Here is a 16,535-nt window from a genome sequence, read left to right as displayed (position 1 = left end):
AAAAGAATATAAGTAAATGCTTCACATAATAAACTGGAACAGTTTATGTCAACAATTTCTTAGCAAGTTTATATATGCAACAGTTTCACTTCCTGGGGGATGATTGCCTTCAGAAAAAAATGAAATTCATAGCACCAAAGTATATGAAAGGTAATATGAAAACTAAAAAGAAACTAGAATAGTCCAAAATGATTCTGAAAAACAACGGTTGAACTCAGAGATCATTCTGTCTAATCTCTTGACTTATGGGAACAGGAATAAATAAATAGCACCACAGCCTGGTGCTAGGAAAAGAGTAGACACTGGAACAATACAGCAGGAAAAAAATCCTCAGAAGTTATATCAAACACACATGGTCAACAGATATTTAACAGAGATGTACGGTTGTTAGACAGGGAAAGGGTGGCATCACTCCAATACGTGCTACTGAAACAACCTGGTGTCTGTCTCTAAAACAAGACGTGAGATCGACTGTAGACCCAAGCATGAAGCTTAATATTGTTTGTGTTTGGTTGCTTGTTTTGGGTTTTGTTTTGGTTTTTTGAGACAGGATTTCTCTGTGTAGCTTTAGAGCCTGTCCTTGAACTCACTCTGTAGACAAGGCTGGCCTTGTAATCACAGAGATCCATGTGCCTCTGCCTCCTGAGTTCTGGGATTAAAGGCGTGCCCCACCAATGCTTGGCCAAAGTTTAATATTGTAAAGTCACTTAATTCCTTATAAAGTGGGGGAATGTCTGTGAACTTGTCTTGGGCAAAAGTCATCTTAGATTCAAGAGAAAACTCACTGTCTATATAACAGGAGGTTGATGAAGTAGATGTTGATGTGACTCTAACTGCTTTCTTTTAGAAAGACAAAATTGTGCAACCACTATGGAGCTATTTGTGCAGGAACTGCACAATATAGTGATGTGCCCCCATCCTGCCCACATATCCCCATACTAAAAGGAAAGCCTGCATTTAAGTTTTAAGAAAAAAGAAAAAGAAATTTTTATGTATGTATTTGTAGCAGCTTTAAAGATCACTGTTAAAAAAAAGAAAGAAAGAAATTCAAAATATACAATCATTCAAATGTCCCCAAGCTGATAACAAGTTAAACAAACCCTCTCAACAGAAGAAACAAGTTGGACCAACGCCTGCACTTCCCTTTTTCTCATACCATTTTACCAGGCCAAATGTCCCAAGGCTTCTGATTCAAAAGTCCCTAACTAAACTTATAAGCAAGCTTAAAGACAGTGAGCTACAGGAAACTCTTCTTCCTGCTTACTTTGAAGAGACTCAAACTGCCACGACTTGCTTCCTCCTCTCACTTCTCTACAAGTTTCCCTCTAGATTATCTTAACTTCTTTGTGTAACATTTGACTATGTGGTGCTTGCACACTTGTGAATTCAGAGCACTGCTCCTGTGCCGGTGGTGCTGTGGACAGTCTCTTAGATCTAGCCAGCGGTGTGTCTGACACACTATTGATAGACACTGCACTGTCTGAAGAGCAATGCTGCATGGACGTGAAAGAAGTCAAATGTGAAGTCTCTGCCTCAGGGGTCCATTTTGTGGCATTCTGGAAAAGTAAGTGTGTAAGGGCTGGGGACAGAGGTACAGAGTGTCTGCAACAGGGAATGGGGAAGTTGGAGTGGGGTAGGGGGCAGGGAGTCTATATCCTTTGTAAACTATTGTCTTAGATCTATTTTATGTGTATGAGTGTTTTGTCTGTGTGTATGTGTATATGTGTACTACATGCATGCCTAATGTGTGTGTGTGGGGGCGGGGTTCTGAGAAGTGTGTTAGATCCCTGGAATTGGAGTTAGGGGTGAGTGTGAGCCACCATATGGATGCTGAGAATCAAATCCAGTCCTCTGTAAGAGCAATAAATGCTCTTAATGGTTGAGCAATGAAGGATGCATGATTATATGGGTTTTGTTGTTGTTGTTGTTGTTGTTGTTGTTTTTTGTTTTTGGAGACAGGGTTTCTCTGTGTAGCTTTGCACCTTTTCCTGGAACTCACTTGGTAGTCCAGGCTGGCCTCGAACTCACAGAGATCCGCCTGGCTCTGCCTCCCAAGTGCTGGGATTAAAGGCGTGCGCCACCACCGCCCAGCTGATTATATGTTTTTTAAAGTGATGATGTATATCAAGTGAATTAATTTTACTGAATGCACATTATACTTTTTAAAAAGTTTCCACTGACTTTAACCATTGCCTTTTGCTCAGTTTCACACTTCTAAAATACCAGGAAGCCTCACCCATTAACAACGGAGGAGACGGATATGTAGGACTGGAAGGCTTTAAGCACTAAACTGTGGCTTTGGATTTTGGGTCCACACAAAACTCTCAACCTTCATTCTTCCCAGTTATACAAAGATATAGAAAGTTGCATGATAATTTTCATGTGCTCATTTCCAGCTCCAGCACTTCTCAGCATGTGAGCATTCTGGTTTCCCTGGGTTCTACCCTTCATAGCTCCTCACACTCTCTATAGAAAGTAAATCTTGGGAGATTTCTCAAGTCCTCCATATTTTGAATGCGTAGACTTCCTTATGATTTCTAGTTTTGCATCCTACTTTAAAAAACCAATCTTTCCAAACCCAAAAAAAATAATATAAACTCCTGTCTGATTTTAGCTAGTTCTCTCAAACTAACAAGCAGGGTGGCTCAAAATTGTCTAAGTCCAGTCCAGGGGATTCAACACCTTCTTCTGAACTCTGTGAGCACCAGGCATGCATGTGGTGCACCCACGGTCAGTCAAAACAGCCACACACATAAAATAAAACTTTAAAAAATTAAAGGGTAAGAAATTTAAAGAATAAAATGTAACTGTTTTTCAAAATGCAAGGATACAGTTTTAAAGTAGAAGTCTCCTATGTCCTTTTTTCATCATTTACCATAGTGTAAAACTGCAGATGGATTTGAGGGTGGGATTGATCTCCCATCCCCACCCTGCTGAAAAACCTGGGATACAACAATAGGAACAGTAGGATTGAGATTGTTCCCTGATGCCACAGAAACATTTAAGACCAGGAATATACAGGTGCCCTAAGGAAGGGGGAGAATTTCTGACAGCCCTGAAGTCTGGGGGAAAAGGCACAAGAGGGGTGGGGGGCATGGGCTGTGGGAGTCAGGAATGGAGGTGGAGGGGAGGTTGGAAGATGGGCACTTTAGGTGTGCACTGGATAGAGCCATGTGTCTGAGCATGTCCAAGGTCCTCCAAACAATCCCCTAAGAATCCAGATGCCTTCTTTGCTTTACAAACTCAGAAGAGCTGTTTATCTCTCTCCCTGAGGTAGCCGGGTTCTCAGAATCAAGTATGAATGCCAGGCCGGGCGCCTGCAAGTGTCTCTAAGACTAAGGGGAAATGTAATCTGATGGGCGGCTGTTTCAATTCTAACTCCTACAACACATCGCTACAGTTCTTTTAATTACTGTGGGTGAGACAAGAGTAAATCCCAGGCTCACTCTGGCGGGAACCAGTGGATCTAAAATTCTAGATGCCGGAGAAGTGTGCACTGACAAGTTAATTGTTGGTTCCTCTTTCCCCAAATGTATTTAAGTAATATACACCATGATAGAATAATACAGAATTGCAATGGTGCTTCCTGCCCACCCTAGAGCTCTCCACCCCTCCCACCCCCCCACCCCTCCATCACCGCTTCACAGCCTCTACTGATCTCTAGAGACCCCTGTGGCAGCCTAACAGGAAGATTCTGTTCCCCTAGTGAAGCTCCCTCTCCCTTAAACTTAGTTAACCTTTCATTAAATACATACGGTTTTCTCCCTCGCCAACTGGAAAGGTGGAGTCTGTAGTTAACATTCTCATGAAGGCTTTGCCGCAATTGTCTTCCTGCTGAAGCAAACCTTGAATGAATGAGGAGGTTTGCAAACCCAAGGTTTGTAGCAAGCAGGTTTTCAAACCACTTGACTTGGAGGCTCCGCCCAACTTGCCAGTGATTTGTTGTTGCCTGATCCATCAATCCTTAATATATCCACCCTTTCAGCAAATAAAATCTGCTTCTGGGAGAAAGAGAGTTAATATGTGACAGGAAATGTGGGGTACCATAAAGTAAATAAACGGAACTGAAAAATGTTATAGATTTTGTTAGTACAAAATGCTTTTGAATTACAGCAACTTCACACACTTTTCTCCTTCTCCAAGGTGGGATGACAGGGGGTGTTTCACTGTCCTGCAGAAATCAACCTAAAAGCAAAAGAACTGCAAAAGTGGGAAATGTAATTGCCAGTCCTTTTCAAGCCTTGTGAGAATGGAAGTTTCTGGAAAGTAACAGCAACTTCCACAGAACCTTCTACATCGTTGACTGCCTAGTAATCAGTGACCATAGAGGGTTTGAAAACCTGTAAGTTCAGAGCCATCTTTAACCCTCTTAAAAAAATTATTTTACCTTATGCATATTAGTGTTTTGTGGGCATATATGTGTGTGCACCTTGTACATGCCTGGTACTCATGGAGGTCAAAAAGGGCATCAGATCTCCTGGACCTAACTGAGCCACCTCTCCAGCCCTCCATCTTTAGCCCTCTCAATACCTGTTTATTGCTCTTCTCTGCCCCTGACCTTTATGACCATTAGATAACTCAGAAGACTAGCTTTCCTTGGAATATATTAACAGACAGAAAGCTCCCACAAACCGAAGGGCTAAGAACATCATCAGGTACCATCTGACCCCTGGGAACAAAGGTCCCCCCCACTTTGCTGTAACCCCCTCTCTGATGTTTCCACCAAAGTGCTTGAAGTGTCTTTATGTATGGCTTCCTTTGTTCTGTGACTATAAAGACTCCACAACCACCTTGGAATTTGGGGTAATGTAAATCTTGTTCCTGGGCCATGGTCACTCATTTTGTTTCTATAGTAAACTCTTAACCCCTTTGAGGTGAGAGTTGTGATTCTGCAGACAATGGACAGTGACTCTCTGGGAACAGGATAGGAGAGCACATTGTCCCTGTAGGAAAAGTGAGGCAGAGAAGAGGTAGACTAGATACCAGCAAGCTGAGATTGCTTTATTGGAATAGTGAGGGGCCCACTCTTTCCATGGCATGAAGAATGAGCACATTTATAGAACGGGGGGTGGGTGGGTGTGTGTGTGTCTGTGTGTGTGTGTCTGTCTGTCTGTCTGTCTGTGTGTGTGTGTGTGTGTGTGTGTGTGTGTGCACCAGAAAACTGCAGCTGTGTTTGTGGTCTGATTGGGAGCAGGTGATTGTCTTCACTACCCAGGCACGTTGTTTCTGCAGGTGGAGCTGAACAGTCACTCTGGGGCTAAGCAATTCTTTATGGATGGGGCTACAGCGTAATGCATCTTGACTCAATTCCTTGTGACCTGAGTCTCTTACTCAAAATATCCCAACTCTGGTATGGTGGGGGAAAAAATGGTTGAGAGGAGTTGTCCTTTGGAAAAGCTGCTGGTGGGTCCCAAAGGTGGAATTGGCATGTTGAGGATGAAAAGGGGTCTATCCAGAAAATGTTGTCTGTCTTTCTCTGTGTTTGACTCTTTCTAATAATTAACTAGCATTTCCCCTTACTAGGCAGGGTTGATTTGCATCAAGTAGCAAATCTTTGCCTACAAAGGCTAGCCTTTAAAAAAAAAATAATAGTAATATTTTTAAAATTAAAAAAATAATAATATCCTGTCAGTGGAGGAGGCAGGTGAGCAACTTCAGAGATAGAAGATCAGAGTCTGATTAGAATAGGGAATATAGGTAAATCATGGTATCAGCCATCAAAGGGACAGGACTTGTGGGGAAGGAGTGTGTTGGCTTATTAAGAATCGATTAAAGGAGCCAGAAAAGGTGAAAAGAGAGAGACAAACCAGACCTTTACATAAGACCATGTTTATATTGGTGGAAACATAGTGAGGGGGTCATCTCAGATCTCACTCACATGATATATCCCATGCCTTGTGGGTATATGAGCAAATGTCCACACCATGAGTGTGGAGGAGAGAAAATTCCTACTTGAAGAAACTGTCTTCAACCTTTATGGGGACAGAATTGACTTCCATAGAACAGAAGCTGAGACTTTCAGTAGGAAACTATCCAAGTGTCTTGTGTGTGGACAGCTGTGGGGAAGGAGTGTCTTGAGTGACAATGTTGGCCCTGGAGATGGTGTTTTTGTTGTTAGAGCAGAGTTAGGGTATGACAGGGCAGTCTGGTGGGCCCTTTGGTCAGCCTGGATTTTTGAGAAGAGAATGGAATCATTTGTCTTTTTCACAATGAACCCAAGAATGGCTGCTTGGGAGGGGAACTGCTTCATTTCGGTATCCAAAGGGAGTTCATAATTGACGTTTCCTTTTTGGTGGGAAACCCCTTTCTGTGCATTAGCAAGGTGTTGCATGGACTATGTTGTAGACGTATTGGAAACCAGTGTGTGTATTGGCTATAAGAATGGAAGAAAGCAAGTGTGAGAGCCCAGGTGAGGACAGTTATTGCTGCCCTTGGGAAGCTGTGAGAGGAGTAGGGATTTGTCTTCTACTAAGTGCGGGCTTAGGGGAGCAGTGGGGTTCTGCCAGTGCCCATGTCAGAGGAGCAACAGTCAGCAAGGGAGCTTGTGGAGTTCTGTTCATCTAATAGCAAAGCTAAACCCTGGAGAGGCAAAGCCCTGGGCTCTGAGGAGGAGGCTGGGAAGGGAGAGAGAGATTGTTCCCAGAATACCCCTTGCTTCTGCAGTGCTTCCTGTTGTCTGATGAGGCCATGTGCCTGCTGCATTCAGCCTGGAGTGATGCAACCCCACTGCTCACTGGGCAGTTAACTGCAGATCACAATGAAGATGATTTTCATAAGAGCAATGATGATTAGGTCAATGATTTAATTGTGCTTTCTGGGTTAGCCTAAAACATATCGATGGTTAAGACAGGAAAGATGATTAGGGAAGTGGTTTAGGTTATTTGGCCAATTGCTTCAATAAAAGATTTTTTTCTAAAAAAAAAAACCTTTATTTTATACTAAAAGTTACCTTTCTCTTCATTAGATGTGAGAACTGAAGAGGATTTAAAATGAGAACAAGGAAGTTTTGTGTATTCTAGACCCATGAATTCTGCCTGTGGAAAAACAGGCTGATGATCAAAGAAAAAAACTGTCTCTATACCCAAGGTTAGACCTGAGTTTCTTAGTCATGTAATTTACAGAATTAATCACAGGCCCCAGTATTCACTTTGGAAAAGCAAAGTTGTAAAAGGAAATTAAATGACCCTATTGTGTAAAGAAAGATAGATGGTTAGCTGACCACTCCTTTATAGTGTCTCTGGAGTGTAAACAGGAAAGGAACCTGTACACTAACAGCACAAACAGCTGCCTGCCAGTACAAAAGGAACTGACTGAAAAAACACTTAGCTTGCTTAAACCTTTGTCAACCAGTAATAAAAGAATCACCTCTTTGGGGTGAAGATGTTAGGGTGGGAAAATTAATACAAACAAAATGTGTAACTACTTGTGGGCTTTAAGAAAAACAGGTAACTTGTGATCATAATGTAATTTCTTCCTATGTAAAATTTTAATTTGTTTTTAGAAAAATATGTAACTTATACTTATGAAGTAACCTTTTCTTTCATAGAAATTTTTGTCTTAGGGGCTGGGGGAATGGCTCAGAGGTTGAGAGCACTGGCTCCTCTTCCAGAAGTCCTGAGTTCAATTCCTAGCAAGCCCATGGTGCCTCACAACCATCTATAATAGATCTGATGCCCTCTTCTGGCATACATGCAGGAAAAAAAGTTTGTCTTAGAAGGTGTAACAGGAATAAGAGAAAAATAAAAATAGAAGGAGGAAGAATGAGGAAAGATGTAAAGGGACCATCCGGGAAGAGGTAACAGGAAAAACATCTGAAAGAAGTAGAAGGGGAACAACTGGGAAGAATAAGAAAAGGGAAACAGCAGGGGAAAGAACAGGAAGAAAAGAACACAGAGTAGGAAGAAAGACCAACAGAGGGAAACAGCAGGAGGAACTGAGCTTTGGCCCTCAGGTAAAGTCCCTGTGTGTGGGTGCGTCAGTGCAATGGTTTGCCCATCCATGTCCTCTCTCCAGTGTCTCTGACCTCCTGGGAGTCTGCTGCAGCTGGACCCCTCCACAGCAGGGTTCCCTTGAAGTACAGCACATCCTGCTGTGGAAAGGTCTGTTTTAGGCTGTGCCCATCTGTCAACAACCTGGCGCTTCTTCAGGGGGTGATCAAATACATGGGCAAAAGGGTTAGAAGGAGGTCAAGTGTCTCAAAGCAAGAGTGAAGGAGATCAGAGGATGTGGAGGGTTATGGAGAGGTGGTGTGGGGTTGAGAGCGGGCATGGCTCCAATATGAGGCTGCGATGTAATATCAGTAAGTCTGGAGAAGCTGTACTCTGGATGGAGGGAGAGTCGGGAAATCTCAGTGGTTGATGAGGCCCTTGAGTGAGTGTAGTGAGGATGTGCAGGGGACTGTGAAGTGAGATTTTTTTCGCGCTTCGGAAAAAGCAGTGCCATTGTGGCCATGGTCTAGGGGCAAAGTGGCCATCCTACGCTGACTATGTCTAGTTGTTTAGAGACATAGTCCATTGGATACGTGACCCCTCTCAACTTTTGGCAAAGTATTTTGAGATATCATCCTTGGTTAGCATGTGAAAAGAGATAGAAGGGCTTGCATGGGTCCAGAAAGGCTAGTGTAGAATCCAGGGAATAGACTGAAGTATGTTTATAGGGAAAGGAGGGATTGAAGGGGAGAGAGACTCCTCTAGGGGCCCCTTCATGCCATATTAAAGAAGCTGATAACCCTTGTGCAGAGAAATTAAAGAGTTTGGTATCATAAGCAGCTCACATTTGGTTTGTGGGGTGGGGAAGACAAGGAGTTCCTCTAACCTGGCTCTGGGTAAACTTCTCCCTCTTGTGAGACTGACAGGCCCAGATAGGTGACTGATGGCTGGAGGATCTGGGCCTTGTGTCTGGAAATCATATAGCCATAAGAAGCCAGGTAAGAAGGGTCATGGAATCAGCTTGTGGTGGCACATGCCTTTCATCCCAGCACTCCAGAAGCAGAGGCAGATGGATCTCTGTGAGTCTCAAAAAAAAAACAGTCTTGGGGTGCTGGAGAAATGCCTTGCTCATGGGCCACAATGATGGTGCTAGAGGAAGTTGGACACACAGAGATTAGATTGGATACAGAAATCAGGCCAGATGATGTCAGCACATAAACAGCTCATGGACAAAATAATGAGTATAGGGTGCCTGAATGTGCCATAGGGGGACTTTTAAAAGGAATGGTTGGTTCCTTCCACCCCCTCCTAGTGTTCTGCAGTTTTCTGCTTTAAAAGATGCTCACTGCTGAATAACAAATGGATTCCTGCTTGACTTGACCGCCCGCTGTGTCTGATTGTCTCTGGGACAAAAGGGAGGCTAGGGACCAGCCAGGAGCATCACCCTATGTGGCCCTGCAGAGGGACCTGTGTGACCTGGATAATGACCAGCCTTGTGCCTAGGGATGAGGATTGGAGGAAGCAACCTATACTGAGGCTTATCTGTCAAGGAAGGGCCACAAGGGACTCTGCCCCCAGGCTGCTGGGCTAGGTCCCCCAAGCCTTTTGGGTCAACCTGGCTCCAGGGGCTAATAGACACCTAGAATGGTACCCATGAGAAGCCAAAGATCTTAAAGAGTTCCCTAAGGCAGTGGCTAAGGTTGGCCCAAATTCTCCTTGGCCCAGAACCTATTATAGGACATTGCCTACCACCTGTGTGTCCCTAAGAACTGGCCATCCTCACTAGCTCTCAGTTCATCAAATGGTATGCCTTTTTAAAAGAGAAATGCAGGGTGAGGGCGGGGGCCAACCAACAAGCCCATCCCATGATTCTAATTACCTATGCTCTGTTGCTGGGGACAGGAGAGGGGTACTCCACTGGAGTACAGCAAGCCATGATACCCTGCCCATATCGGGATCAAGTGAGACAAGCAGGGCTTAATGCCTGGTACAAATTGGATGAAGGGCCTACCGAGTCCCCTATAGTGTGGATGAGGCAGAAAAACCTGGTGAGCCTTTGCCAGACTTTATAGACTGGGTCCAGCAGAGTGTTCATCACAAGCTACTGGCAGAAGACCTCCAAGATAAGTTTGTAAAGTTGCTGGTTTGGGAGGGAATGAATGCAGACCACCACACAGCCTGCATGGGGCTGAGGAACGCTCCCTAAGCAGATGGGCAGTGGCCTCCCAGGATGTGGGCACGCAACAACATCAATCTCCATTGCTGGCCCTGGCCCTACAAGCTCAGACATCTGCAAAGACTGAGGCTATCACTCAGGTTAGTGGCCCAGTGTAGCGGTAACACCCGCATTACCGATACCCGTTCACCATGTCCAAGCGAAGGGCTGGGGATTAAAAAATAGAGACAAGAGACAGCGGGTCATTCGCCACGACTGGATGTAGAATGCCGTTTATTGAAGGAGGGAAGAAACCTTAAATACATACAGGCTTACAGCACAAATGGAGGAACCCCCGGAGGGCAGAAGTTTGCTATCAATGGTCTACATTCCAGACCCAATGTTCTACATTCTTGCATCTAAGTAGTTAACGCCCAAAATGCAGGATACACAAACAAGGAATTTCCCTTAAGCATTCAGAAGGGTGGATACTGGCAGGAATCTGAATAGGGAGGACATCTGATCAAGGTCAGCAAGCAAGGCCGCAGCCACTCACAGTCGGGGGCCAGGGCCCATGGCGCCCACAGCCCAGGGCCAAGGGACTTCGAGGCCTTCAAGGAAGGGGGTCTGTTTTAAATGTGGACAAAGGGGGCACTTTAAGAGGGAGTGCCCACAGCATCTCCCTGCCAATCGGCCCAGGGGATCAAAGCCACCCTCCACCCCTTGCCCTAGATTCAGGAAGGGGTATCATTGGAGAAAGGACAGTAGTTCCAAGTTTGATCTAGAGGGAAAGCCTTTAAACTAGAGAAGGGGCATCCTCCAGCCCCATGAACTCAAGGAGGAACCCCCTCCAAAGAAAGGCTAAGAGCACCCCATGCCAGGATGGCCCAGGCTCACTGGACTGTCCCTTTAGTGGAGGGACTCTGCCCCAAGATGAGTGTCTTCATAGGCAGAAAGAGGTTTCACATTCTAATTGACATGAGGCAGACAGGAGAGTGCTTCATGAAGAGGAGGTGCCTCCTGATTGGGAACTCACAGCCCGTCCCCCAATACTAGGGCTAGGGGGCAACTCTCAATCCAAAGAAATGGTCACCCTCATGAAATGAACTGGTCCAGATAGAAAACAAAGACAAATTCGCCCCCTGGTGGCTAAAATCCTCACAGCCGACTTACTGGGACAGGACTTGCTAGGGCAAATGGATGCTGTGGTCACCACAGACCACTGGGGGTTTTATGAAGATATTCTAGGTAAGGAAGAAGCACAGGGGCACAGTTGGGGCTTAGAAGGGGTCGAAGAAAAGGATTTTTCATTAATTATAAGGAAGAATACAAGAGACCCACTTGAGTGTACTCCCAATCCTAAGGGCCGCTGTCGCTCAGGTACCCCCATCAGGTGGAAGCCAGGAAGTCTCACTTGGGTGGAGCAGTGGCCATTAATCAAACCTGAACTTATGGCACTCCACCTTCTGGAGGAAGAACAAATAACTCTTGAGCCTATACACCCTTCCATGAGCACTTGGAAAACAATGTTCATCATCCAAAAGGCATCAGGGGCCTGGCGCATGCTTCAGGACCTACATAAGATAAATGAAAGCATGGAATTGGTGGGCACCCTCTTAAGGGGTATTCCCTGGACCTCCACTATATCCTCAGAAAATACCCTAGTTGTGATTGATATTAAAAATTGTTTTTTTTTTCCTCCATCCCATTACATCCGGATGATTATGAGAAATTTGCCTTTTCCATCACTTCTCTTAATTTTTCCCAACAATTTGATGGACAGTATTGCCACAAAGAATGGCCAATAGTCCAACCTTCTGCCAACAATACCTAGCCACACTCTTGGGACCTATATTGAGCTCAGACACCTCACTTGCCTATGTCTATATGGATGATATAATCCTGGGTCGGGGGACCTTGCCTGCTTGGAGGGGCTCCCGACCCAGGTTCTCACAATACTCCAAGAAGGGGGGTTCATAGTGGCCCCCAATAAGATTCAAAAGGTACTTCCTTTTAAAGTGCTAGGTTCTCATCTTACCTTAACCCAAGCCAACTCCCCTTAAGTCCCTCATGGATAGTCCAGCATCTATGACCTTAACCCAACTTCACAGCCTTCTGGGAGAAATTAATGGACTACTGCCTTGGGTCTCTGTCCCTAAAGATAACTTTATACCCTTATTTCCCCTGTTAAAGGGCAAAATGCCACAAGATATTGTTACCATTAGGAAAAATCATGAGGCGGTATTTTTACAGTTCCAAGGAGCTCTAAACAAAGTTTCCTTAGAAAGATATTCCGTTGCTGAGCCCTTTTCCCTTTGGTTATTTGCTGGTATTAGCCTGCTTCCGGCAGTCTTAACCCAAGAGGGGGAACCTTTGGAATGGATTCACAGCCCTCTGGGGGGCACACCCACATAGACTCTCAGGCTGATCAGCTTGCAGATGCCATTCAAGGGCAGAGCCCAGGCCCAAAGGCATTAGGGATTAGACCCCCAGTCCACTCTCTTTCCCTTTCCGATGTCAGGTGTTCAATGGCTCACCCAGGCTAAGGCCTGTCTTGCCCTTTCTCTGGAATGAGGCTTTCTAGGACATATTGATTGCCATTATGGGCCATCCAAATGGACCGCCATGTTATGATGGCTCTCCTTACAGATGCCTTCCCTGTTTTCACCCAAACCTATCCCCAATGCCCTTTGTGTTTTCACTGATGGGGGTCGGGCAGGTTTGGCATATGCAGCCTTTAAGGATCAATAGGAAACCCCAAGCCAACAAAGATTTCAACCTTGCCAAGGAAATGCTTGCTGTAATTATGGCCCTTCAGGATAATCAAGAGCCCTTTAATCTATATTCTGATAGCCTATATATGGTTAATTTACTTCCTCATATTCCCCAAGCACATGTTAAGCTGGGTGGTAACCCCATCTCCCCTCTCATAGTTACCCTCAGAGGCATGTTGGAGCGATGAGAGGCTTCCATTCTTATCCAACATATGAGGGGGCACTCAAAACTTCCCAGATTCCTAACCATGGGAAACAACTGGGCTGATTGGCTAGTACCGGCCCTCAAGCACTGCTCTTGCAACAAATCACCCAGTTAGGTGACTTGACCCATATTAATTGGAGAGGCCTACAACACAGGCTCCCCTAGGTCCTTATAAAGGACCTCAAAAGGATAGTGCACCCTTGTATAACATGTCAGCCTGTTTTACAGGTGCCCCCATTTCAAACACAGCAGGTGAATTCTAGAGGCCTCAGACCCAGTACTCTTTGGCAAAGGGATGTTACCCACTTCTCAGCCTTTGGCAAGCTCAAATATGATTTTGTCTCTGTAGATACTTATTCAGGAGCTTGTTGGGTCACAGCATACACAGGTGAAAAGAAAAAACACGCACAAACACACTTCCTTCAATGCTTTGCCATCTTAGACTTACTGAAACAAGTTAAGCCTGATAATGGGCCCTGCTTTACTACTAAGGCAATGTTAGATTTTTTTTTTTTGACAGATGGCATATTAAACATACCACAGGGATCCCATACAACCCACAAGGCTAAGCAATTATAGAAAGAAACCAGTAGTGTCTTAAGGAACAGCTCTTAAACCAAAAAAGGGGGAATTAGCACCCATATTCAGTTACAAATGGCCTTACTCACTATTAATATTTTAAAAATTTCCAAAGGAGCAACTGAATGTAAATTTCAAAAACACTACAACCAAATGAACCCCAAGCACCAAGGTAAAGTTAGATGGAAGGACCCTCTGAGGCAACAATGTAGGGGACCAGACCCCTTGATCACTGTGAGTTTGGGATTTGGGGGCATGTTCCCCATGGGGGAAACAGCCCGGATCTGGCTCCCGACTAGGAACCTTGAGTTCCCACCTGTTCCCTCTATACAGGATGATGCCCAAGGACAAACTGACCAACAAGGAGGACAACTATGGTGGCCACAGCTCGTTTTTAAAAACAAAAAATCCAGAAAAATCACGACAATCACCCCCAAAGGCTCCCAGCCCTTGAGAAGCTCTAATGTTCCCTAACAATTGCAGATGGTGATGCTCCAGCTGGTGGTCGTCCTGCTCTTCCTGGCTCCAGCTTCAGCCCAGAGCCACCCACACCAACCTCAGCGGGTGACCTGGGCAGTGATCAGTGCTGGCAATGGAGAGACCCTCAACAGCACCACGAGGGAAGTCATCCCACAGACCTGGTGGCCTGATCTTTATTTTGACCTTTGTGACCTGGCCAGAGGATCCTGGGACGTTGGGGATTGGAGCCCCCTTCACAAAGGACGGCCCGAGTGCAGGGGCCTACGAGGATGCAATCTGCCACAAGTGTCAAACCCTCAACATCCGGGCTGCTCTCATGTTTTGAAGAGGGCAGTCTTAAGAGACACTGACTTTTATGTATGCCCTGGAAGTAATCGAACTGCCACAGATGTTTCCAAATGTGGTGGGGCGGAAACCTATTATTGTGCCCAGTGGGGATGTGAAATGACTGGGACAGGCTCCTGGATCAAACATAAGGGGCACATCATTGTTCAACGGGTCCCGCTCCCCCGACTTGCTACAAATCCCCTATATGGCCAATGTACTTCATATCTATGTAACCCTGTTAAAGTGACCTTCACAGAGGAGGGGAGGAGGGTAACCGATTGGGAAGCTGGCAGGATGTGGGGGCTGCGGCTATATCAAACAGGGTATGATCAGGGACTACTCTTTTCCATCCGGAGGTCAATTCAGCCCATACAGGGTCCATAGCTGGTGGGGCCACTACAACCAAGGTTGCCCACGACCACTCACCCTGATCTGCACCTTGGGGCCCTGCATATTAAATAGACTTGTTAGACTCATAAGGACTAATGAAATCCAGCTGGACTCTCCACGCCCATTATGATAAGCTCAGCAGCAAAGGCTCCCCATATGTCCTAGGCATACCTTAAAAAAAAGGTGCCAAATGGGTGAACTTCGAAAAGAGGTGCACTGAGCCTGAACCTTAAAATAAGGTGGGCTTAAAAACAGAAAAGGAGAGTGTGAGGGGCACATGGGCCACAATGATGGTGCCAAGAGGAAGTTGGACAGGCGGAGTTGTTGTTTACTCTGACATTAGATTGGATACAGAAATCAGGTGAGATGATGTCAGCACATAAACAGCTCATGGACAAAGGAATAAGTATAGGGTGCCTGAATGCGTGATAGGGTGACCTTTAAAGTGATTGGTTGTTTCCACTCCTAGGGTTCTACAGTTATCTGCTTTAAAAGATGCTTACTGCTTAATAACCACAGAGAGGTGTCTGTCTCTGGGACAAAAGAGAGGCTGAGGAACAGGCCAGCAGTGCACTTACCTTTCCTCAGACCCACTCCAACCTCCTTCAAGTGGGCTAAGACCCTACAGAGATAGGTCGGTAGAGAAGGACTGCATAAGAGTAGATTATTTGCATACTGAAGAAGGAGATGAGGGGACCAGGCTAGGTAGGTGAGGTCCTTTTGTAAGACATGGCCAAAGCAGTAGGGACTGTCTCAGAATCCCTGGAGCAAAACCATGCAGGTGAGCTGCTGGGCAGGCAGGGTGTCTATGTCCTCCACGTGAAAGCAAAGGGGGCTTGGGAAGATGCGTGCAGAGGGATAGTAAAGAAGGCATCTTCAAGATCAAAGACAGAAGAGATGGCAGCAGAGGAGGGCATGGGGAGATGGAGTGTGTATGGGTTAGCAACCACAGGGAAGGTGGGAGCCCTTGCCTGGTTGTTCTTCTGGAAGTCCTGGACCAGGTGATAAGTACACTTGGGATTTTTGACATCTAGATGGGAACATTGTGAAGAGAGTTAGTTGCTGTGGATATCACTCTATATAAATAAAACACCGATGGCCAGTGACCAGGCAGGAAGTAGGTTGCCAGGCAGGAAGTAGGTGGGACAAGGAAAGAGGAGAATTCTGGGAAGCAGAAGGCTGAGGGGAGAGACACTGCAGCCACCGCCAGGACAAGCAGCATGTGAAGACGCTGGTAAGCCACCAGCCATGTGGCAAGGTATAGATTTATAGAAATGGGTTAAATTAAGATATAATAACAGTTAGCAAGAAGCCTGCCACGGCCATACAGTTTATAAGTGATATAAGCGTCTGAGTGATTAATTTATATGTGGATTGTGGGACTGCGGGGCTTGGGGAACCTGGAGAGAAGCCCTCCAGCAACAGTTAGTGGCAGTCAAGCTCAGCCATGGGAGTCTACAAGCATGGGTGGGAAGTCTTCAGGAGGCTGATATCACAAAAGGGAGTCAAAGCAAGCAGATTTAGGATTTAGCTCAGCATCCAAAGAAAGGTATAAGAGAAACCCTTCTTAAAACATACACACACAAACACACACACATACACACACACACACACACACACACACACACACACACACACATACACACACACACACACACACACACACACACACACACACACACACACACACACACAAA

At 45.5% G+C, this 16,535-nt stretch overlaps 1 protein-coding gene and 1 long non-coding RNA gene across 2 annotated transcripts in view; one reads left to right on the top strand and one right to left on the bottom strand.

Annotated features, from left to right (window-relative positions):
• The window catches only part of LOC102928511 (C-type lectin domain family 2 member E-like), a 24,422-nt gene extending 20,397 nt beyond the window's left edge, over positions 1-4,025 (bottom strand). Inside the window, exon 1 of the mRNA XM_015991539.3 lies at positions 3,756-4,025. Within this exon, the coding sequence (XP_015847025.3) occupies positions 3,756-3,807 (52 nt within the window). The 5' untranslated portion in view covers positions 3,808-4,025. The remainder of the gene's footprint in view (positions 1-3,755) is intronic.
• Positions 1,001-16,535, top strand: LOC143272127 (uncharacterized). Its single transcript, XR_013049557.1, has 2 exons — positions 1,001-1,564; positions 14,125-16,535. It is a non-coding gene; the product is annotated as an uncharacterized LOC143272127 (long non-coding RNA).

Source organism: Peromyscus maniculatus, chromosome 3, assembly GCF_049852395.1.
Source record: "Peromyscus maniculatus bairdii isolate BWxNUB_F1_BW_parent chromosome 3, HU_Pman_BW_mat_3.1, whole genome shotgun sequence".
Classification (NCBI taxonomy): Eukaryota; Metazoa; Chordata; class Mammalia; order Rodentia; family Cricetidae; genus Peromyscus; species Peromyscus maniculatus.
This window is presented reverse-complemented; position numbering and strand designations above follow the sequence as displayed.